We start from the raw sequence: 25,634 nt of genomic DNA on the forward strand, positions 1-25,634 counted from the left end.
CTGTTAAACGATTCAGCGCACGAGCGCTAGGCAGTGTAGCCGCGTGCTGTTGGGTTGGTGGAATATGCAGTGGGAGAAGCTTCGTCTTCGGAGGAAATGAAATGGTCCTTGAAAGGAGAATATGTGAATAGACTATGAACGGGGCAGTACATGCCACAGTAATCATACCTATGCAGCCAAACAGCTCACCCTCATGCATATACTTTTATCGCAAATTTGATTTATTTCATCTCTCTTTCGACTCCATTCCTTTACTATCATGGCATTATCAAGCCGGCGAGTACTTGGTTGGGTCTTTCAGTAACTGAATGTTGTTAATTGGAAAGTATTACTGCTGTGGTCGTTTCTAATTGATTTTTATAAACTTAAAACAAAAAGAGCTGAGAGATGCAATAACCTGGGGATCTTTTCCGCGATGGCTTCAGAAACTCAGTGGCTTTCAACGTAACTGGAGCTATTATTTTTCTGCATTTTTTGAATAAGGTAATAAAGCGGATATTGCTTTTCCGGGTAAATTATCCAATCCAATTCGATGTTAAGCAAAAGCAATTTGAATTTAATTGCTCAATCGCTTATTTTCACCGTTAACTATTTCTGTATAACGCTGGTTTTGCTGCCGGCTTCCATATGATAGGTTCGCATTAGAGCGTTGATATGAATTAATTTTATTCAAAACGTAGTGTAATCAAAAGCGTATGGTCACCGTACGGTTAATTACATGCTGAAAATATGTCAGATGGAAATTTCTCGAAAAATAGTATTCGTTTTGGTCGCATCAGACGAAGTTCTGCAGACAGCTATTCGCTTGGAGTAATGGGAGCTACGTAATTTCTAAGCTGGAAATCGTTTCTTTAAGGGAGGAAATGGAATGGTTTCAGTTAATCACTTCGTCACGGTTCTTTTTCGTTGGAAATGCCGCGTGAGAGAAAAATCTCTTTCAAGACTCCGAACCAGAGGCGGTCCTCGAGACTGTTTCACGACAACAGATGGTGATGGTTAGCCACGGCTCATCCGTCTGATTCCCATTGTTCACACAAGGATTCTCTGCTTGAACTGCCTTCTTAGGATTTTTATGATGTGCAAAACGGCGGTGTCTGTTTTAGAAATTTTAAGCATAGTTATGGGTTTCGTTGAATAATGTATTTATTACATTCATAACGCCATAAAGGTCCCGTTCAATGGGTTTCAAGGATCAGCCTTCGTAAAATGTAAGCGCGCCCTCGAAGATTTTAAATGTCATAATTCTTTAGTTCTGACTTGAATCTTAATGGGATGTACCTAAATGTAAAAAAGGAAACAACCTCATTGTGCGAATCAATAGTCACGTATTCATGTTAGAAGTGCATGTTCATATTAGCAAACTCATTTTCCAGCGAATACCTTCCCTAGTATCTTTCTCGTTGATAATGTTAATTACTTCACCTAAAAGTTGACTCATTGCCACAATTAAAATACAATATTGAAAAAGGAAACGCCTTTCCTCCTAAATAACATTAGTGGCAGTTTCCATATTTTAATTTTCAAAACATTTTACTGTGAAATTAAATATAATATTTTGCAAGCGAGTTCGGTCATGATGGGCTGATTGTAGCGCCCAAAAACGTACGTTTACATGAGTAAGAGTTTCCAAACCAAAATATGCATTTATTAGTAACTGCATATATTTGAAAATTTTTACTATTTCATGTTCATTTACAGATTACCTTACATCTATGAGGTATTATCCGTAACTTGAATTATGGTCCTGTCGTCGCTCATTGATGTGCTTAAAAATAGCTGATCTCTTGTATTATCATTACTTTGTAACTTCACGTTCCTTGATTTACAAGCAGTTATAATCGGAAGGACGTCACCAGCAATATATCAATTGAAAATTCTCTAATCAGTTTGAAAATGCCTGAAGCGTGAGTCGATGTTTCGTTGAACATTTCTCATTTAAAAGCAGTGTAATGGGACTCTTTCGCCTGAGCAAGTCATTTACGTTGCGGTCAGTCTCACTTGCATTTTCACGTGCGAGCAAATCATCCCTCTCGTCACACACGAGCAACTCAAAGAGTGGAAGAAAAGCCTCTCAATCAGAGAGAGTGGGATTGACAGACAGGATCTACGCCTTCGAAAAAATGGAGAAAGCAACGGAAATCGCCCACGCCGAAGGCGGCAGGGAGATCGAGAGTGAACGTCGGTTTCGTTGGCTATTGCAGAGCAAGTGGAACGTAACGCCCTTGCGGGCGAATGCAAATACGACCGCCAAACCGAACCGAATCATAGCAGCTGGGCGATCATAAATTCATTTGGTTCGTATTATGGATGTATAAATCGTGCCCGAGTCGGTTTACGATCAGAGAAAACGGCCGGCGCTGTTTTAAGCCCCATCGATAAGGTTTCGCCTTGCCATTTATAAAAAAACTAATACTTTGTTTTAAGGTGTGCTTGTGCGTAATTTACTCATTGACAACCTGGTCAATGTTTCTCCGCAAATACTTAATCAGTACCGTAAAAAAATAACTATCCTATCAGCATAAATAATCGATGGAGGAATAAATTTCAAGATTCATACCTTCAGCGTATTGATCTTGTGCTCTGTATAATTTTTTGCCTGATTCGGAAAAAAGTTCACGATTTTCATTTCGCAATTTCTTGACATATTTATTGAACTTATTAATGTAATCTTTTTTTTTAACATTTATTGCATTTTTGACCCACGTAATTCATATTAATAATTTTTGATACGCCTGCATCATGTCAGCAGAACACAACGAAAGCCTAATCATTAAAATAGAAAAGATGTTTTAAGCAAGTAAAAACCCTTTTTACGTTTGAACTCTTTCCTATTTCTAACACCAATAAGTGTGCAGTTACCATACGAAGTAAGTTTTCTCAGTCATTGTATCTCATCAGTTTATATAAGCTTTACAGCTTAAATAACGCTCATGGCTCATTATTAGCTTAAAAGTTTGTTGCCATCTGCAGCAACCCTATTGCGACAAAATACCTAAATATCGCATTCAAGTTTGAATATATCAGTATTCTTTTCATTTGACCTGCAATTTAAAAATGCTTCTCTCTTCCTATTTAACGGGCCTTCTCACATTGAAGCTCCGATATCTACCGTAGTTACCATGTATCCGTTATCATGAATTTGAAATAAATTGACGTTTTATTTTTATTTCGACCGATGTTCCACCGTTTACACCACAATGATAAAATGTTATTGTTTCTCTGGAATTCTGTCAACTTTCTGTAGATGTCAAGAGTTCAGTATCTAAGATACTTTTCATCCCAAGCACTTAAGGCTTAAGACGGGAGTGGCCTAAAGGCGGGAGGAGGGATTTCGGAAATCCCAGAAAATGAACCGCTTTTCTTGAAATCACACGCATATAAAGTTTTATGGTTTAGGAGATAGTCTGAGAAAGATATTTTCACTCGTTTGCGGATTCGTAGCCTCTGGAGCTGAGGACCAAAATGACCAGATACTACTTACAATTATATTCCTTTCGATATGCTGCGGAGACTTCAACGAGCGTGAGTACAGTTACTTTATCAGCCCAGGCGGCTCGTTGCTTCTGCAGCCAATTGGCATTCTTTGTTCTTTGCGAACACAATGAGTTACAGCCGAGGAATAGCATGGATGCAAGGAAGTAAGGGGGACACCGAGTAGTGAAGGGGTGCTGGTATAAAAAAGATAGCTAACAGGATAGGGAAGACAGCAAAATTTTCTGCTGGTATTTATGCCTATGAGATTGGATGATCAGAGGCAGGCTTAATTTCATCCAATTACGATAGCCATTTAAGAGGTAGGAGAGTAATGGGAAGCGTGAACGTAAGGGAAAATTGCGTCTTGAGTACGGTGAAGGTAGGGTATTTTTCAAATGGTCTTACGCCGTAAAAAAGGACTCTACAATTACATTAATGGCTACCCCTCCCAATTCCATTATTTAACAACCTTTAGTATCCTTTTTAATTTTATGATTTAGCGCTGATTACAATTCGTTCTCACCGTCGGTGTACACACTTCAGCAATTATTGCCATGATACACTTTTCAAGAGAGGTAAGAAAAGAACAGATATATCTCCCGGGGACCTCGAAGTGAAATCATTGATGCTTGGGAAAATTAATTGATCCTCTTGGTCCAATATCGCTGTAAATGTTGATGAAAGTAAATTGGAAATCATTGAAGGAGTAGCGAATTGCGTTGTGTGCTCAGCGAAAAAATCAAACCATGGAGTTGAGAAAGACGATGGGTAGAACCAGAGAATGGGGAATTGTGATGGAACGGTGAATAATGTAGGAGAAGGCTAAGGCCCAAAGGGAAAGCGGTTATAATACCCTGCATAAGAGCGTTTAGAGATGGATTTAAGGATGAAAAAAGGTTATTTTGTACGCGATAATGGCCTAGAAGGGTGGGTCACGTTTTTTTGACCCTCTTAATAGCTGAGGAACAATCAGTGTCGGTGATACGCGAAAAAATATTTTTTTTCCTACAGCAAGAAGCGATTAGTATGGTGCCTTCTTTATGCATCGCCAAATGCTTGGAGACTGAGGGATGAACACGCAATGAAGTGATCCTAGTGCGTCCATCAAGTCCTCCACTTTGCGATAACTAGGTACTTAAATCTTAATCGTCTCGTTATGTGGATGTACTTCTTGCTGAAACAAACTGGAGGACGGTTCTGATCGTCTTTGTGCATTTTTGGCGATGAGATCTTAGAATATAACCTCGATGTTGAGCAGCATTATTTCAGATATCCTTACAAACATTTCACTCGATTGTCATTACCAGAAAATGAAATTACAAAAGTGTTAGAAAGTATGGTAAGGCTTGTAGAATGGGCATTGCTGTTCATTCTCTTCCGAGTATGGGATAACATAATTTCAAATTTTGGATGGTGGCGGCCAAATCACTCCCCTAAGTTAATTGGCTTGAGGGAGCTTTTCTCTATCAAATATTATGTATCGATCGACCCGTTCGACGACGACGACAAAACTCTTTAAAGAATCGTGCCTCGATGCTCGCCACGTGCACGTGTCCCTTCCCTTCAGTTCCTGAACATCCGGTTGCCATTGTTTCGGTTGTTCTTCACCACTTTTTTCCTCTCTTTCTCTCTCCCCTTTCTCAGCGCAGGGAAGAATCTTCCCATCCCTCCCTCCGCCCCCCCCTCGATCTACCCCGACGATGGAAATTGTGGTCGTGCACTCTGTGCCGCGCGAGGATGGTGGCGTGCTTTGGTGTGGGGTGGCGATGGGGAGACTACTAGGAGGGGACGGCAAGATTCACTATCTATGGAGCATTCCACCGAATGCCCGAGGGGAAGAGAGAGAGAGGAGGATAGATAGGATTGTGGAAGATGGAGGGGGGGCGAAATGAGAGTCCTGGAAACTTGAGTTTCCGTTTTTATTCCGGAGATCTCGCCTGACAGAGAGGTGCACTTCTACTTGCTTCGGTATTATTTTTTTCTTACTGAAGAACGAAATATGTGCTCCCCTAGGAGTCAGAATAATGTGGCAGAGGGGACTAGAAGGCAGTGGAGAAAAAGTGGAGGGAAACATGAGCCGGGTGGCTGGATGAGGTGGTTGAATAGGAATGCGAATGTAGATTGTACAATCCTGTCTCCAATACTTGTATGGAGTGGGGTGAATCTCCGGATAAAGTTTCTGATCTCGGAGGGAGCAAATTGTGGGATTTACAAATGATGTTAAACCGTGTATGTCGACTATCTTCCATTAGGAAATACTGCTTTTCCGTTTCTTATTCCGGGGAGTCGTTATATGTCTTGCCAATTTTGTGTTCTTGCGATAATTATTTGCATCAAATGGACTTGATAATCTTTCGCGGATGTAATTCTTGCATTCTTCGACCTCCCTTTTGTAGAAGAAATATTGCCCTTTGAACACATTTTATCCTGTAGAGATTTCTTTTAAACAAATGAATACCTAGTTTATGCTATCTATATATACGTATATAGAAAAATGTACACCAGAGCATAAGCCCAACTAGGCGACCTCTGAAAAATAAAGCCGCTTAAAAAACGGTAAGGCATGTCGTCGATAACCTGATGTCGATAATAACTACATCGTCAGACAATATTCCCAAAGGAAAGGGTTTAAAAATCAAACAATAATTCAAAACACATTTATTCGGATCATTCCTCATTTTCTAAGTAAAGCCGTGCCGATGGTTATTATTTCGATTGTGGTAATATTCTTTCAAGGTGACCACCACTTCATCGGACGTTTCACGACATTTACCTAAAACTTCTGTTGACGATTACAATTTGTTACCTTAGCTTGAGCTTAGGCTAGCGTAGCGAACCCACAAGTGCAGTGCGGTCGAGGGCACCGGGATTTCGTGGCCTGGGCCGATCACCACCCTGCACGGAGTGTGAAGTGGTATTCTTTACCCATGCCGCACGGGCGGAAGGGGAGAATGGAAGGAGGGAAGGTGCGGGCGAAATGAAGGCGGCCAAGGGAGAGGTGGTGTGAAAATGCTTCTTCTTTGGTCTGGCGAGACAGATATAAATGGACGCTCGCGGGAGGGAAGGCGAGGGGGTTCTCAATCAAATGAGGCCTGGCAGTGCGCCGCCGAAGGAGGGTAGCGGCAGAGCAAAGAGTGAAGTTTCGGAATGGGTAGTTTCGTAGTTACGAACTTGAACGTGTGTGCTCGATTGCCGCGGGCGTGGGGGTGCGAAGGGGGCTCTGTGCGTCCCGAGAAAGAGGAGAGGGCGAAGGGAAAGGAGAGACGAGATGAAGACGAGTGGCCGGAGCGGGAATAGCTATGCGGGAGAAGGGAGCTCGAGGAGGGGGGCGGAATCGCACGGACAATGGCCGGACCACGTGGCGCGCCGCCGCCGCTATGGCGCGTTTCTTGTGGCCCACACATCCACCCTCCCAACCACCCACCCGCCCTTCGGGACACGATGCAGTGCTTTATAAAATCGGCTTGTTGGAATGAGAATCTCAACCTCAACGCACACATTTTATAGCGATGTTCTTGCTTCCTCCTCCCTCATTTTCTCCTCCTTGTCCCTCCCAGCGCTGCATGTTGGCGGCATTTGTTTATACTGGAGTGCATGTTCCAGACCCCCGCATTTCCTCCCTTTCCGAGCCACAAGGTTGAATGAACTAACGATCGATTGTACATCCGCTCTTTCAATACGTTTTCAGATGGAATAGGTGCATGTTGTGAGCCTCTCTTTTTTTGAAACAACTTTGCGATTCTAGCAACCAATGTGATATCTATTTCCTTCGAGAAACAGCCTTGCGGCCTTGGGGGCAATGTTTTCGCGGATGAAGCTAATTGGTGTTTCATTAATGCAATAGGCTAGGAAACTATTCCTTTGAATGCGGCACCTAATGGTTCTCATTGATGTAATTATTTATGCCATGAAAGAAAATATACATAGTTCCCCGAGTTTGGTGTAAAAATGACATAGGTTTGATGAAGTGTTTGTAAATGTTTGAAATGTACGGAGAACGTTCTGTAATAGTTAAATGTTCCGCAAAAGAAAGTCAGTGTCATTGAATGGGCACATTCGCCATCCCTAACTATTCATTGTAAAGGACAATATACCCTGCTTAGAGTTTTTAAAAATATGATTGAGAAATGAGAGTAAAAATTAGTTTCCATTCAAACATTGCTAGAATTTTGATAAATATATTAATTGTGCAATGAAAAAATTGAATGTTGATATGAAACAGGAATATAGACTACTGTGATCGCTCTGATGGAGATTTTTAATACGTTTATGATAGAGTAAAAAATTGCATCGTTGCATCAGAAATTGTTATTCGCCTTAAATCTACTAGCTTAAAATTATGAAAGTACATGCCGAGATGGAATTAGACTACCACAAGAGTTTTCAATTGCCTCTCTGTCTGAGAAGTGTGAATTAGGTTTGACTAGTCGCTCCTTCCTGCCGTACTGGGATAGTTTTTACGATTTTCAATTCGCCGCATTGGCTCTTCCCTAATAAATCTCCTTTTCACTCTTTTTGCTGAAATTTCCTTTTCCATCTCTTTTTTGGCCCTGCATTTTTACTGTATCAGGCTTGATACGTTTGTCTTATAAGTTGATTACAGTTTATGACAAAGACATTTTAAGAGTCAAACGCTATAAAAAGCAATAGGATTAACATTTTTGTACATTGGACTTTTCTAAGTATGATTTTCTTTTGTTTTTTTCTGGGAAAGCAATTCAGTACTTCGCACTCGTTTTCTGGCCGTCAATCTCAGAAAATTAATCCCTTCCCTGTGTCAGCAACTCCAGGCCGGAAATGGGAATATATAAGCAATTATAAAGCCTCAAGAGTTTTTGAGGGGCTCTCGGATGAATAATTTCTCGAAGGAAGAAGAGTTCCTACACCGGCGACTTCAAAAAACACTATTTCCGGGTCTTCAAGTTTACTATCTCGAAGAGATGATAAAGCGATGAGGGGAATATCCGTTAGCGCAATCTTTTGTCCGGTCCGTGCAAGCTTGGGGTGCGCCAGTCTTAGGGATGGAAAAAGGCAATGCCGGCGGGGAAAGATGTTGGGGCCAGACGGAAGTGGATATCATGCATTGCCTACAGTTCGAGGTGAAGGTGGAAAAAAAATAAAGACCTGTGCGCCTATTATGGACCTTTTCCTTTAATGGTCATCAGGCGAAATAGCGTTCGTTGTCGTCGAATTTCTACCTTATACATTTGACCATATGGTCATTAGGCTGCGAAATTCTACAGCGATGGGCATCTTTTAATTCGAAATTTATAGACTAAGAGGCTTAGTAATGGATGCCCAGGTGGTCTGTTTTGCAGAACTATTTGATCTACGTATAACTTCGACATGGAACGTATTCTTGTACGGATTGGAAATGTGATGGTTGAGGCAAGAGGTTAGGCGTAGATCGGAGGATTTTGAGAGGTAGATGTGGAAGATGATGAAAAGTGAAATATATGGAAAGGAAGGTGAGCAAAGAAGTTATAGGCATGATACTGTGTAAGTGAGGGATAGGCATGCAAGAAGGAATAAAGGGAGGCAGGGAGTATGCGGAATTAAAGAACGACGTATTTTAGTGTAGTGCTATGCCGGGCTTAGAGGTGTAGCCGTGCCTAGCCTCTGCGCTCATGAACAGCCACAATGACGGGAAGGCTACTAATTACTTTGTTCAATGCTTTCCTATCATATACCCCCCCGCCACACGCCCTTGCGGCGGCTTGCGGGGTATTATGTAGATTATGTAGATGCATTGTTGCTACATTTATCACCACATACCCTTTGGCTCGGTGTGGTCGAACCGCACTTACTGACAGATGATACGGAAACGGACACTATTTCACTCGATACCACCTGTTCAGCGAAAAGTTCCGTGGCAGATGCCGTGATCCCTTTTATCCCATGGACCTTTCGACGATTTTCTCTCTCTTCAACTATGTGCGTTGTATGTGCCATTCGGTGTGCGATTGGTGCTTTCCGTCCGCGCAAAAGTCTTGAAAAGGCGTTCATCCAACGCACACTCTCTTCATTCCTCCCCATCGAGCAATAGGTGACCGCTCAAGACTGTTCCTCACCCCAGCGGTGATTGCGGGTTCGTGGCGCCCGAGCGTGATTCCAGGGACACGCCAGGCCACGGGGTACAGAACTCCCACCACTCCCGCTTCGTCCTTTTCTTTCCCTCCCCACGTCTCTCTCTCTTTCACCTTCTTTATCTCCTTCCTTCTATCTCAGTCTCTTGCCACCCGTCGCAACCCCACAGCTCTCTTGTCGCGTTGACCTTCCCTTCCCTCTCTTTGCCTCCTGCGAAACATGCTCCCGATGCTTCCTCTGCATGCTCTCTTCCTCGAGCCTCTGTCCAATCATCCACACTTTCCTCCTCACTTTCTTTCATCATCATCCTCGTTTTCATTGTCCTTCGTTTTCCAGCTCTCTGTCTCCCGTTGACCCGTCTCCTCCGTGGAATCACGCACTCCGTTATCCGCGGGCGTATGTATGCATGTGTCCGTCTTCCCATCGAGAAAGATGCGACATTTTTTCAAAGGGGTGGTTCGATTCACTTGAAAAGTCGGTGCGGTCTCTTGGCCTGTGGACGCTATTTCAACCGGAAACTATGTATAGTAACTTATGGATTTTAACTATGGCTGGTGAATTTCCGTGATAGTGCCCGAGTTAAAAAATATGAGGGACAGGAAGGATTTCCTTATAAAGGAAATTTTACCTGAGAGATACAGAAACGGTTGAATTGGCAATCGAATTTCTGTGAAAGTCCGCGCATTTAAATGTTAGTTAAATTGATCGTAGTTGAAAGTCATTATATTGCGGGATTTAAGTTGACGTACTTTTATGTGGCATAGGCATTGCGGATTTGGTTTTTTTAACACATCCGTTTCGAGAAAGAAATGGAAATTAGAGCATTCTTACATTGAACGGAAGAATCAAAGAGGCAGTTTTTATTCATTTACTAATATCGTCATACACAAAGTAACAGATGCATACGTACAAGTATAATGCTTGACGACGAACATATCTCGACGGAGTCGCTGTAAAATGGAGAAAGTGAGAATGTACATAGACAGGTAAAATGAAACGAAAATGAAATGAAGGCGAGATAAAATTTACGAGAGAAAGCTGGATGTCGGAGAACAAAATTGAAGGGAGCGCATGATGAATGCTACGATCGAACAGGAGTTTATGGGAACAGGGCGCCGGAGGGTCGCTCTTTGATCATTTGACCCTTCTCAAATGAAAGAGGGCGGAAAATGAAAACCTAGGCGATAAAGAAAGAAGGGAGTGTCTTATCTTCGCGGATGTATCTGCAAGAGTACACCAATATCTCCATCACGAAGGTGGCTTAGACATTTTACTTCCCTTTCGATGGAGTGGCTGAAAGACGCCGATATCCCTTTTCAGGCCTCAAACTCCCATTATACGCCCCCTCACCTGTTATAAGATGATCTGAGAATGAAAGCTATTGACATATTTGCGCGTAGTGAAGCGCATATGACCGTTTTTCTTATGACTCAAAGAAAAACAACCTTTTCACTATGATATAAGAAGATATTATGCCTATGGATAATGTAAAAATATATGTTCGAGCGTCGAATTAATAACAACAAAGAATGGAATGGTTCATCTTTATTGACATTTTCAGATGTTCTTTCTTGATACCATATTTTTTGACGGAAAGGCAAGTGGCAGCATTTTTAGGTGAAAAGCTATAATATAGACCATTAGAATACATGAGACCCATGCATTCATCCCCAGGGATAATTTTTGTTTCAATTATTCGGCGTCACTTTTCCCGCCGTGTGCCAGTCCTGAACATTATCTCCAACACATAGTGCTTCTCTCATTTGTATCTCTCTTGCATGGAACTATTTTATTTATTGCTGCTCCCTTATAGTATGTTCATACTGAGAATATTTTTATTGTAATGAATTGCGCAGAGACCTGGAGAGGGATCGAATTCTCAGAAGTTTCCGTAAACTGAAAAAGCAATGATTTCACCAAATTGTTTTTTCCAGCCAGGTGGCGCCGCGACTGAGATGCGCCCTCTCGCGATTAACTCACCACCCTAAGCTTCACGTCCGCCGACTCGTGGAGGTTGGGTTGGCGTCGTGGGTTGCGAGGGGGTCGGTCTCACGCAGCGTAATTCATTATTCCCCCCCGTCGTTAAAAGCAAAGAGTCGGAAGTTCCCGCAACGTCGGTGACGTCACCGCCAGCTCTCCGAGGTCGGTGGAGATCACAGGGGCTAGAAGGAGGGAGGGCGAGGGATGGTTAGATGGAGGGTGGCGGTTGAGAGACGGGGTGGGTGACGCGCTTGGTTCGCAAAAAAAGACGAAGCGAGGAAAGAGAAGAGGATAGGAATACGAGATGGATGGAAAATACTTACTCTTCTGGCGTTGTGTGTGTGTGGGGGGGTGAAAAAGAGACGAGTGCAAGAAAAGTCGGGAAGTGCTAAAGCGGAGGGTGAGAGTGAAAGGGGGGAGTGTAGAAGAAAGAGAGAGGTAGAGGGGTGGAGGCGGTGGTTCCCTGGGTGTCTAGGGGACATTGACTTCGGCTTGCGACGGTGAACTTGGTTCTCGCCATCCACACACACATACACGCTCACCCCCCGACTACCTCCCCCGTCTCTCTCTCTCTTATCGACCATCGAAGAAGAGGAGTCACCGTCTCCTCTCCCTTCCGTGGTGCCCACCTTCTCTGTATCCTCCGCCGAGGGCCCACCCCTTCCCCCTACTTCCACCTTCCGTCCCTGCCAGGGCGGTTCGAACTCCCGGAGGGTGGATGAGAGGGACCGTAGGCAAGCGGAATATGAAATGGCGAGCAGGAGAGGACGGAGAGCAGATCCGGTCCTGCTGGTCTGCACGGCGGCCGTCTCGTCGGGGACCGAATTTATGGCACCTTCCATCCCTCCTATGTACATCTACCTACCTGCCTCTTCGCCCTTCAATTTCTTTCCGCATTTCTGTGACCGGAGCATGGCGATGCATGCGGAGGGAATGAGGCAGGGATTTTCCTTAAACATCGCTATATTAAATCTCCCTCGCAGATTAATGAATCATCGGGTTTCACGTAAATTATCTTTCTCCTACACGAACCGCCTTCAAAGTGGCGTGTAAAATTGACGGGAAATTACGTTCTTTTTTTTACCCCCGTTCAAATATTTAGAGGGTGTGGCATAGCAGGGAAATGATGGTTTCTATGGGGCATAAAAAATTAACGCAATAGTGATGTATATTTAAGCGCAAAATGGAAGTTTTAAAAATATCCTATCGATTTTATTTCGGTTCCATTGGTACTCTTATATAGTTACCCTGATAGTTGATACCCGTGAAAACCAAATGGATGAGCGAATAGTAATTTAACAAAGAAAATTTGTTTTCTAGATCAACCATTTCGATGTAATTCAAACGTCGATTCACTCCGTTTCTGCTGAAAGGTTATTCTTTTTTTGATGTACCGTGTCCATGGGAATATTCGACCGAGATATTTTATGCAGTCACTATAAAATTCCTATTATATTCCTCAGACGTTAATAATTTCGTCTTATCCTAACTCAGTACTTAATAGTGTTACCTAGGATTATTACATTTTTGATTAATTACGGCATTTCGACGATCTGAAGAAACAATTAGTACATCGAATACCCAACAGAAACTATTATCGCGAAAGTAGGCAGTCATCTTACTTAGAAAGAATGCTTTTAAAACGGTAAAAGATTTCAAGAAAATATTTCCATCAACGGCACCGGTTTTTGATTGTGGGATTTTGTCGCCCTTCGAGTGTGCGTCATGATGTGTTTCAACTGCCGGCAGCATGGAAATGATGCTCCGCACGAAGAACACCTTTAGGTTGGGGAAAACACCTCTTGGATGCCTGTTTTTTTAACGGAAATAATCTTTTGGCGATGTTTATGCACATCTAGTGAATGCGAAAATGGTGATTTGAGATCATCTTCCCTCTAGCAGGAAATCTCGAAGCGTCAAATTATGGTTGAGTGCTAACTCGTTTTTGTACCTGCATCTTTACGACGTTCTTGATGTCTAGTCGTAAATTTTTCTCACTGGGAATCTTTTACATAAATATTTTTTGGCCGTTCATTAGGCCAAATCATGTGACTGCAATTGTTTTCGTATTTACGTATATTTTCTTCCGTTAAGTTGCTGCTACCGGTCTTTGGTTACTGACGATAGTAAATTATCTCTGGATCTTGAATATTTAACACCCGAAGGAAGGTTACCATGGTTGGTTATACGGTTTACATCGCCACAATCTCACGGTTTACTCCTCATAGAGCACATGACTTTAAAGATGCGTTCTCACTTACCACATTGTCTGGTTTTTTCTATATGCAACACTAAAATGAACGGGGTTCTTTAGAAGGAGAGGCGAAAATTTAGAGGAGACGCTTTTTAGTCTGAATTTCTTTGGGTTAAAATTAGATACCTTAAACATATGTTGAGTACATTTCGTATGCGATACCCTCCTCAAAGAGAGCCGAATGGAGGATGAGTCGACAGTTAATTCCATTGACTTTGGCGGAGGGATGCCTCACCCCGAAAGAACTTCATCAGGTGGGCGTTGAGGTGAAGACGAGTCGTGAAAAGAGGTGGCCAAATCCGCCAACGCATTCTCCATGCAAGGATGGAAATCGTATCTCTAGTGCCTTAAAAGGATCGACGTCCGAACCTGAGAAAAGTTTGGTGACCCCTTAATTTTTGTGTTTAGGTATCCTCTCTATCGAATGAAACCCGGACACATCCGGTTTGCCTGTAAGGCATCACTTTAAATTTTTAAATCTTCTAGAAATACAGTTAACCGTTTTGCCATTAAGCAAAGAAGTTTTAGAACACCCTGACGAGTGGTGAAATAACTCATTTTATTTGGTTCTCTTTCATTATATGTTCGTGGAAATCCAGAAAAAAACATTCTGGAGTTCCGGGCACTGATGGAGACGGAGAAGAAGTAATCTAATCGAATTCCTCTTAAATCTTCTTATATATTCGGTTTTATATTCCTAGCATTTATTTTTACCTCTCATAGTTAATACTAAAAGAGATTTTTCAAGTAATTTACTAGAAACTTTATCATAGTTCAGACTTTCTCGGGACAATGTGATTGAATTTTCTATTGTCATGGTATTTAAATATTGAGAACCGATTTCCAAGCAATTATACATATATATTTTATGTATGTACTATCTCATTCCTTTTAACAATTGGAAAAATAATAAAACTTGTACATATTTCAGAATTTTAGACTTTAATGAGTGATGGAATAAATTATTGTTTGTGATTTTTATTAATGGGAAAATTTTATTTATAGATACTTAACTGAATTAACAAAAAATCAGGCATTTTAGCATTTCTTTTTCCGAAAGGGGACGGCAAGAATGTATCAATGGATGTAAATCTTACAATACGGGCATAAAATTTTCAGGTTAACTTTATCATGTATTCACTCTAGCAGCAGTTAGAAAACAGATCTTCGGGTTTATTTGATTTTGTCTGTGTTAGGTTTTTGGTGAATTGTTTCTATGCTATGCTCAATTTAACTAGCCTCCATAATGGTAAGCCCATAACTTAACATATAGAGCTTGTTTAATTTTTTCTTCGAGTTACAAGCATCATGTATACTTTTTTTTGCGAAGATCCCTTTGATTCAACGCGCACTAATAGTTTTAATCAACGATCAACGTCTTACTATTACGTATCGTGGTCTACCTGTCGATACAATATATATTCACCTACAATTCGTGTACGGCAAAGGACTCTTTGATCACTGTGAAAAGTTTTTCTTGTTCCCAAGCCCTTAGCCTATGCGAGGGCAGTTTTCTTCCCCGGAGTTGAGCACCTGCTGCTTAACGTCAACCCTTCTCGCTTAATCCCTTCTCGACCAACGCCCCTTACCTCTCCTTACCGTTGTCAATTTTTCACATATAATATTTCCTTCGCGTGTCTTTTCCGAAAAAATAACTTGCGTGCTTCATCCTTCGCGAACGGTATCGTGAGAGAAAGAAAGAAAGGAAGGGGGGATGGTACGTCGGGGACACCGGCAATGACCTCTTCGGTGGTCATTCCCTCGACGCAGGCCTGACACTCCGGAGAGGCGCTGACCCCTGGCCATCGCCCACGCGCACGCTCCTTTCTCGCCGTTCCCACGCACGCACATTCCCCGAAAAATTTCCTCGTCGAGCGGGACGCCCACTGTGCTCCGCTCCGAGAAACTCATCCGAGGGTAAATGAGCGCTCGTCCTTGTTGTGTTGGGGGAGAGGGCGTCCTTTATAGGAGACCGAGGTGGGGCGGCAGCAAGGTGTAGGAACTTAAAGAGGCAGGACGGAATGGGGAGACCTGTCGGAGGAAGGTTTGAAGGGATTTACATCGATAAGCTGTGGAAAATATGAATCAAGCACCGATTAAATATATGTATTAGCTCTTATTAGTATTTTGAAACGATCCACAATAATGATCATATTTCGCCACCATTTGTTTACGTTAGCAATTATATGTCCAAGTTATTTGGAGAGAGGTTACTATCCTAGGCCTGAAATGTCACCTTAAAAGATGGTATTCGGAAGTTGAGACGCGCAGTCTGAAATCATATATATATAAACATATATGACATATGGACGGCACAATAGAACACAAGTAAAATAGGAACTCTTAAAAGGACACTCACATTGTAGATTGTTTAAGCTGAGTCTTACTTGAAGAAGGCCGAAAGCTTAAACTTGTGTTCTATGGTGCCGTCCAAATATTATACTGCTCGTGTGAGAGTTTCTATATCATCGATGTATTTGTGTATATATATAATTATATTTTCTACTTTATCTTAAATATACGAGGGTCATCCGGAAAGTAGTACCCGTTCGTGAAATAAAGACACAAAAGTAAATATTAACAAACATAAAAAAATTTATTTGAAAGAGGATACTTTAAACTACTTCTCAACATAATCTCCAAGCAAATTAAGGCATTTGTCATAACGTGTGACAAGTTTCTGTATTCCTGCTGCATAGTCCTTCGCCGCCAGCTCATTGAGATACGCGAGGGACCCATCTTGCACAAATTTTTGCATAATGCAGATGGTGTTTAACAATTTCATGAACAATTGTTCGAGAAACATTGGGAAAATGCTCACAGATGTCATCAATTGTGACGCGCCGATCGTTCCTCACGAATTCGTCAACTGAGCTCACCAGTTGTTCTGTAATGACAGACGGTCTCCCCGAACGCTCATCGTCGTGTGTGTTCCCCCTCCCCATGTTGAAGTTGCGACACCACCGCCGAACAGACGACTCGTCCATTACATTGTCTCCATACACCTCCTTTAATTGGCGATGAATATCATTTCATCGTTTGAATATCGTGAATATCATCAACGTTTCTTGCATTGAGGAATTTAATCACTGCCCTCACTTCACAACTGGCGGCGTTCTCAATTTTTTTAAACATTGTAAACAATCACAGAAACAACACAGGCAATGCTAGCGTCACGCAACTTGGCTCAGAGAAGGCAGACAAGCCACTGAAGCTATCTGACCTCGTCCAGCGGCTACTCGCGTCGTCAGCACTTCATGCGGCACGAACGGGTACTACTTTCCGGATGACCCTCGTATATATATGTATTTATATACATGCATACATCTTTTCTTAGTTATCTTCATAACGTATTTTTATCTCTTCTAAATACTGATTTCATTTTATTATTAACATAGAGCGTAGATAACGATCAATCTTGACGTCACGGAGAGATATCGTTACCTTAAAAATGTCCTCGACCTTAGTGGGCAAGAACTCTGAAATTTCATGCTTCCGTCGTCCCTCCTGAGCGTGTGGGCGACCCATTTGGAAATACTTTTTTTCTACGACCATTCTCTTTTTCTAATCGAGGATTTTATACAACTATGGAAGAGAAGTTGTCTTCCATCCTGTGCAAGGTGTCTAGTGTCCCTGATGAAGTTCTGCGGTATTGCTGTCCTAGATCGTGGTCGTCACGATACCCGCCGTGCTCGTCCCATATAATTTCTTGAATGATTTTGGAGAAGGAACCTGGAGAGGAAGTTGAGAAAAATATTAAGCCTTGAAAGTAGGCGGCAAGGACAAACACTAGATGGAATGCAGGATTAATATTGTCCGCGCGGCCCCATGAAAGCAGGAGCGATGGTCGTGAGCCCGTCACGCGGTACTAAAGGGATGAAAAACGCCTTTCCCCTCCCCCTTTGGCGCCAGCTTTCCGGCCGCTCTGATGGACACGATGTTATCGTTAAGTTGACCAAACAGCAAAAAAGGCACGTGACACTAATTTAAAAAATTCCGCTGGTAATTCTCTCAAATACACAAATATGAAACAGTATTCGGACTGCGTCCGGCCAAGTGGCATGAAATGTTTTTTCTCCGACTCTAAGGTCGCGCATGTCAATCTTACTTTGAATATGCATGCTGTGCCGTTGTGCAATTTAATGAACTTTTCGTTATCGATTACGCTGTGCAGTATGATCTCGGCCATAGAAGCGCCATAACATTACTTAAATTGGGTGCTAGATGTCGTGGAGTTGTTATCGTTCGGATGATAACTTTTCAACCTGTGAAGTGCAGTCACTTGTTAACAAAAATAAGCCATATACGAGTGGTTGAGAATTTCATCGAATTCTCTGAATCATCTTAATCTCAAGGCATGAAACTACCTCGTATAGGAAAATTTTGAAATTTACTCGGCTCCAGGGGCATGAGGATCGCTCGTCACGAGAATCATAAGGAGTTTGGGTATCGGAAAGTATCTGAACAATTAATTCCTATATGACTTGAACCATTTATCACTCAAAATCGTCAGAAGTTGGAATGCATGTTTTATAATGGGAAGAGTTGAAATGGCGCCGATTACGTTGGGCTTTTTTTTACACTTTCCCAGCCATCCGGCAAATCTTTAGACTGCCGTCCAGGATGTTGACTAAGGTTATTTGGGGGAAAGGTGAGGGGAAGGGGGAATGGTCGACGAGCAGAACGACGGTGTTACGCCCAGAGGGCACTGCATTGGTGGAAAAAACCATCAGGGGGAGGGTACGCTCGAAAGAATCGAACTGCCGAGAGGAGCGAAGGAAAGCGAAAAAGCCGCAGAGGTACGCGGGAGTGATGGACTTAATAAAATTGGATCATCCGAGATGAGGAAGAGTAAGGACATAAGAAGGGGTGTGACTCTGCAGGAAGAAGCTTCGGGATAGATGGGGGCTTTAAGGGGCGGGCGGCCGCAAGCCATTTGTACGTGAGCACACCCGTGAGAATCGCAAGGGGGGATGGTTGCATCGGAGGAAGAAACTCTGCGACCAAAGACCTTCTCCGCCCATATCCGTCACCGTTTTTCACTTTCGCGGACCATTTTTGGCCTAAGCTGAAGTTTGGAAGAGTGCCGAACCCGTCAAAGCATCATCCTATCCTACGAGGGTCATCCGGAAAGTAGTACCCGTTCGTGAAATAAAGACACAAAAGTAAATATTAACAAACATAAAAAATTTTATTTGAAAGAGGATACTTTAAACTACTTCTCAACATAATCTCCAAGCAAATTAAGGCATTTGTCATAACGTGTGACAAGTTTCTGTATTCCTGCTGCATAGTCCTTCGCCGCCAGCTCATTGAGATACGCGAGGGACCCATCTTGCACAAATTTTTGCATAATGCAGATGGTGTTTAACAATTTCATGAACAATTGTTCGAGAAACATTGGGAAAATGCTCACAGATGTCATCAATTGTGACGCGCCGATCGTTCCTCACGAATTCGTCAACTGAGCTCACCAGTTGGTCTGTAATGACAGACGGTCTCTCCGAACGCTCATCGTCGTGTGTGTTCCCCCTCCCCATGTTGAAGTTGCGACACCACCGCCGAACAGACGACTCGTCCATTACATTGTCTCCATACACCTCCTTTAATTGGCGATGAATATCACATGGGCGAACGTTTCTTGCATTGAGGAATTTAATCACTGCCCTCACTTCACAACTGGCGGCGTTCTCAATTTTTTTAAACATTGTAAACAATCACAGAAACAACACAGGCAATGCTAGCGTCACGCAACTTGGCTCAGAGAAGGCAGACAAGCCACTGAAGCTATCTGACCTCGTCCAGCGGCTACTCGCGTCGTCAGCACTTCATGCGGCACGAACGGGTACTACTTTCCGGATGACCCTCGTATTTTCGACATCATCTCTCTCTCTCTGTCTCGTTCTTCTTCTCCCCCGCACGAATATAAATATACCCTTCCCTCGCTTGTCTTCTCGCCATTCCTATTTTTCTCCTCCCCCCGCTCATTTTCTTGAAAGCGGCGAAAAAAATGCCGTGACGTCTTACCGTACGTGCTCGGCAGCGTCACGAAATTTTCATGGTACATGGCCGTTGTTTATTGCCTCTGCAGCTGTGGGAATCACCAGTGGGGAAGATTCCTCTCGGGAATCTCAGGGAAGTAAATTTATTTGTTGTTCAGTGTTGCCCCACAATTCCCATGGTACCCACCATTCCCTTCTTCGGCATTTATTCCTATCCCGTACAAAATGTATTTACGAAGGCACGACTTGAATAATGTCTATTCAAGGAATAGGTATTAAATAATTTTATAACGGAATTGCTGTAGAAAAAGGTGTACCAGGAGAAGGCGGAAGGCCGAAATATAACTCTTTCCTCAGTGAGGACATCTGTATTACTATCTGATGAATTCATTTTCTTCAGACGTCACTTCTTTATGTACTTAAAACTCAAAAGCCATCTCAGTTTTCAGACACTAAATTATTTTGTATATAATTTACGCATTTTATCCCTTAATATTCAAAGTAAAATATTTAGAGCTCAATTATTATGTTTTATTGTAACTACATGGTAATCTTAAGATAATAATGACGCTTCTTTTTTCCGCAGGTGGTAGTCACATTGCTGCTGGTGACCACTTTGGGATATGGTGCTCAAATTCCGGCAAAATTAGGTGAGCAGACTTTAGTATTTTTACCTTTTCTTAAACTGAATAAATGTATTTTACGATTTAAATATGGTTTCGACGCATTATGTTATTTTCCAATTAGGTACTTTTAAAATCTTGTCGACATTAATGTTATAGAATAAAGTAGATAAAATTTGTATCCAACTATGACCTTTTCACAAATTTCCCCCACCTACAATCCTCAGATTTATCGAAAAGTTAAAAGCAAGAATTGAAAAGTATCAGAAATAGCAACTATACATAAGAACTTATGCGTTTAGAAGCCATGGTAACTGACTTATCAAAACCAAATGCTGTAAATAAATCGAATTACTCCGTAGAATATATGAAGCTTCTCGTCTACCTTAAGGAATATGGAATATCTTGAGAAATCAACGTGGGAAGATCAAGGGATCTCTTGTGGGGGTGAAACCACTTTTACTAGTTATGTATTATTCGCCGTTGCGAATATTTTAGTGCCTGCCATGGACTGTAAGTGGTCGTAGAAATTTGGGCGTATCCTTAAAGAACCTGTTCCATATACGGGGAGACGAGTGTTAATGTGATGTTTCCACTACCCCCTCCGCTGTGTCGTCACCTACACATAATTCTTGGAAATTGTGATTGTGAAATTGAAATCACCCTTCGACTTGATACGCAATATGTGACATGGTAACCGTCCTGGCTGGCGATTGCGGTTGGCTCCATTGATACGCCTTTGACGGAAGGGACGCCTCCTGTTGAGGCAAGTGATTCAAGTCTGCATTTGGTTTAAATATTACTACCCTTCGCATATTACAGTTGTTTAACAATATGAAAAATGAGTTCGTTTCTTTAGCTTATTTTTCTGCGCGTAATGAGGGTTGGTAGTGAATTTTTTCCATCAATATCAACAGACATGGTAAGGAGATCCATGATGATTTCATTTGCCTAAAAGGTTACTAGCGATCCATATGTAAATGAATAATAAATGCGTTTATTTATGTGTGCATATATATTTAATTATATATATATATATATATATATATATATATATATATATATATATATAATTTATATATATATATATATATATCTTATAAATATATATATATATATATATATATATATATATATATTTGCATACATACACACACATATATAAATAAATAAATAAATATATATATACATCGCCTTTGATTTTCTAAGTTCTGCCTTTAAAGATCTGGCATATTGTGTTTAGTCATTATATCTATTCATTATCAGGTATCTCTTATATAATATCTTTACGATAGTACAAATGTTTGATAAACAAATTTGCAACCAAAAGTAAGATGATTTCCGGACGACAACATACGGTCATAAACCAACATTTACAAAAAAATATAAAATCATTGTACCTGTATTCCATTCACACCAAAACACGCTGATTTATTTTGATTTTTACTTGATTGTTTTACTTCTCATGATTTTAAGTTATGACTGTTAAGTGTCGTCCTCTTCCTCCTAGTAATCACTAAATAGGTATTAAAATTAATAATTATGTTAATGCTTGTGCTCTAATAATCGAAATACCTACTGACGTAGTTGTAACTGTGGCTCATGCATATTGTACCATTCGAAATCTGGACCATTTATTGGCCACCGCATGCCTCATACCTATAATTAAAATTTGTTTTGGTTACAATAGTCGATGTGCAGGCAATACCGTTGTGAAAAGTAATACGAAAATAATTCATATCGATTTTATCCTGCTATCGATATTTTCCTCCAATAAAACTCGCTAAAGGACGTGTGGCGCCGTGGCTTAGTTGGTTAAAGCGCCTGTCTAGTAAACAGGAGATCGGGAGTTCGAATCTCCCCGGTGCCTTTTTTTTTCGTTTTTCATTCGTTCATAAATTCGAGTAGGCTGTCCTGATCTGGTGATAAGATGTTCTATGCTTCGTAAAACAATATTTTTCGCGTCGTCATTTTATGTACCAATTTTTTAATATGGAAAAGGTATCAGTCTACATAGTTAAATATGTGTAACGCGGATGCATATGTATCATGACCTTGTTCTGATGCATTTGTAGGTAATATTACTTATCATGCTCATTTCCATATAATTTAATGCCATTTCATTAGAACTTAAAATATTAACGCTGGTCACATTACTCATTTATACGCTATGCGTCAGACAGTTGAGTTTTGCAAAATTAATGCCAAACTATTCAATGCGGTATAACTCATTGATTTTCATATTATAGCATACGCGTATTATCGAAATAATCCAGCATCGCTCAGCGCTTTAAGGTAATATTTACGAAATAATAATAATGTATTCTCCACTTAAATTTAATCTTTATTTCTCATTTTGTTGAAGGATTTCACTACGGAAGGACAATATTCAAACGTGAGTGGATTTTAGCATATCCTCTCGTAGGCAGATACGGGTGCTAACTAGGGTATTTTCAATCACCCTTCCATCTCAGGGGTATTATTTGATATGTCATGGCTTGTCTCTGTTTTATGTACATCTGAGGGGTTTAAGCACGTGTTTCACCGACTTCACCATGAAGTGTATGCTATTAGTGCCCACCGATTTCTCCGATTTCCATCTCTCCTCTCTCTCTCTCTCTACCTACCTCCGTCGCTCTCTCGAGACGCTGACGTCACCTCAATATTTAGACTCCGACTTCACCTCTCCCATCCCCTCACGGCTCATCTTCAACAGGAATCCTTCCTTTCACCCTAGAGGGTGGACGGAAGAAGGGGGGAGGTGGGGGGTGAGGTCTCTTGCAGCAAACGCCAACCCTCTCCCACGGCCCTTCAGGTCCTCAGTGAAAGAAAAAAACCAATACTTGCACCTCCATCGCAGTTCTCTTCCCCCGACACAATCTATCCCCCTAGCGTCATCCTCTCCCGCCGTGACGTCGAAGGGAAAATCGCGTCGCAGCGCGGAAGGTTGACTGTCATCCATGCATTCCCCTCTAGTCCGGTCTACCACTTCCGAGAGGGATTTGAGGAGGGGGAGAGGTGATTAAAGAATGGAAGATAATGTATTTGTTAGTCTTTGTTTAATTCTAGTGTTCTTGATAAAAAGCATACGCAGGTGCTATGATAAAAAAGGGTGTCGTCACCGTCTAGCTAGATTTGATTGCTATTAAATATAATGGGATTTTCAGACCGAGATGGTGTAGTAATCTAGCAGGTTATGCTATAGCTTATTCAGCCGTCTTTTATATAATTGGATTGGTAATCTATGGATGATTGTGTGTTGTCTGCTTGAAATACATGTTTTAAATTTTGTCGATGAAAGTATGAACACCTAATTGTCTCTCCATTCTTGTTAATAGGCAATACCTTATACACGGAAATGTTTTGGTCATAGAGCTTACATTTTGAACTTTTATGTGCATTAAAACCTGTACTAACTTTGTTTCATATGAGAATAAATTACAAATATATTTCAAAAGAATTAATATGAAAATATAATTTGGTAAAATCTGCGCAGGTTAATAAAATGTGATCCTCATTTTGTGAAGCACCACTACCTATGATGTGAAAATATCGAGGTAGAGAGTGGAATCAAAGAATAAATATGGTATCTACAACGTGTGTGTTAGTAAAAAAAACTAATCCAATAATATACCGTTATTTTCCTTCTGTATTTTCAAAACCATCATTAGCATCTCATTCTCATCCGTTTTTTTCATTTCACTGCTCTCGTCATTCACCAAGCTTTCCAACTCCCTTCTGTTAGCATATTTCTTGGCCTTCTAATCCGTTCCGAAATTACGGCCGTAGCGTCACGCCATCTGCAAATACGACGTTCTTTTAATAGCGACAGAAATTCAGGCATGAGACTTATGACAGTGGTTAAAATCAGGATCAGGGTAAAAAATAATTTGAAGAGCGTTGACCTTGGTTCTTTGGTTTCTTCAGCGTTTATCAGTAGAATTTCTTTCGATGTTTCGGGTCTTTTCCGTGTACGTTGACATTATTCAGAGCGGTTATTTCACATCTAATGTCGGCTTTTATTATCCCTACCACTAAGTAAACTTGTAAGACTTAAATCCAAACGTTGAAAAATTCTTCTCATATGAGAGATACCAATAAGGGTTTACTTTTTCATTTTCATTTTTTTTTCATTGATTTTCCATATTTTCGCTTTCATTACTCGTTTACCAGTTTTTAAAATCAGGACGCGGTATTTCATACAAATGCTGGGTTTGCGAGTTGTCTAACAACGGCGTCAGAGATCTCAGGATTTCTTCGTGAACCTCATATGCCTTTTCTCGATATTCGGAAACCCTAACTCCGAAGACGTATGCAATATGCGAATTCTATCTTTGGAATCGCAGACCAGGATCATCGGTTGATGTAAACGATTCTTCCTTCATTTTGGCTCACCTTACATATTTTATTGTCTTCGTTTAGAGAAATGTTGGCCGTGCCTCTCAAGGATAGTTATATATGTCAAATTTAATGTTGGTAATAACCTTTGAACCTTGAAATTTTTCAAAAATAAGCCCTTCGTGTGAACATGAAATCAGGTATTTTCGATTATACTGATTCGCGCTCTCAGGTGTGAAGAGGAGATGAGGATAAAATCAAATAAAAATACAAAAGATATTTTTGAAGCTTTCTCTTCGCTATTTGGAATTAAGGATAGGGTGTATTTTAATATTAAGTATTACTCAATCTCTTTGAACATTTCTAGTTATTAGTCACCAGGAGAGCTATACCAAGAATGCATTTTATAAAAATATCAATTAGATAGATCAACAATAAAATTGAAAATTTTAAGGCATTAAACAATGGATGCGTAGGGAAAGAGTTACAGGCACTCGCAGTAATATAAGTAGTCAATTATATATATATATATATATATATATATATATATATATATATATATATATATAATGTATAACACTTAGCACTAGTGGACACAGACAAAAACACAGAAACACACAAAAAAAGAGACTCACTATTTTTCAAATTTTCGGTGGTCGTTGCCACCTTTATCAAGGAAGAGAGGGACAGAACTCAGTTCCAGAAGAGAAGAGTTCTGTCCCTCTCTTCCTTGATAAAGGTGGCAACGACCACCGAAAATTTGAAAAATAGTGAGTCTCTTTTTTTGTGTTTCTGTGTTTTTGTCTGTGTCCACTAGTGCTAAGTGTTATACATTATTATTCACGTCCGTGAGACTTTCAAAAAGTTTTATTTATA

At 41.0% G+C, this 25,634-nt stretch overlaps 1 protein-coding gene and 1 non-coding gene across 5 annotated transcripts in view; both read left to right on the forward strand.

The window, feature by feature from the left end:
- pio (zona pellucida domain-containing protein piopio) overlaps window positions 1–25,634 on the forward strand; it is a 233,877-nt gene that overhangs the window by 162,960 nt on the left and 45,283 nt on the right. For all 4 annotated transcript variants that reach the window (XM_071592431.1, XM_071592405.1, XM_071592413.1 and 1 more), the window contains exon 3: window positions 20,384–20,447. In XM_071592431.1, the coding sequence (XP_071448532.1) occupies window positions 20,384–20,447 (64 nt within the window). The remainder of the gene's footprint in view (window positions 1–20,383; window positions 20,448–25,634) is intronic.
- Window positions 22,217–22,290, forward strand: TRNAT-AGU (transfer RNA threonine (anticodon AGU)). The gene has a single exon. It is a non-coding gene; the product is annotated as a tRNA-Thr (tRNA).

The sequence above is a fragment of the Hetaerina americana genome, unplaced genomic scaffold, assembly GCF_022747635.1.
Source record: "Hetaerina americana unplaced genomic scaffold, ioHetAmer1.1.p SCAF_1, whole genome shotgun sequence".
NCBI lineage: Eukaryota > Metazoa > Arthropoda > Insecta > Odonata > Calopterygidae > Hetaerina > Hetaerina americana.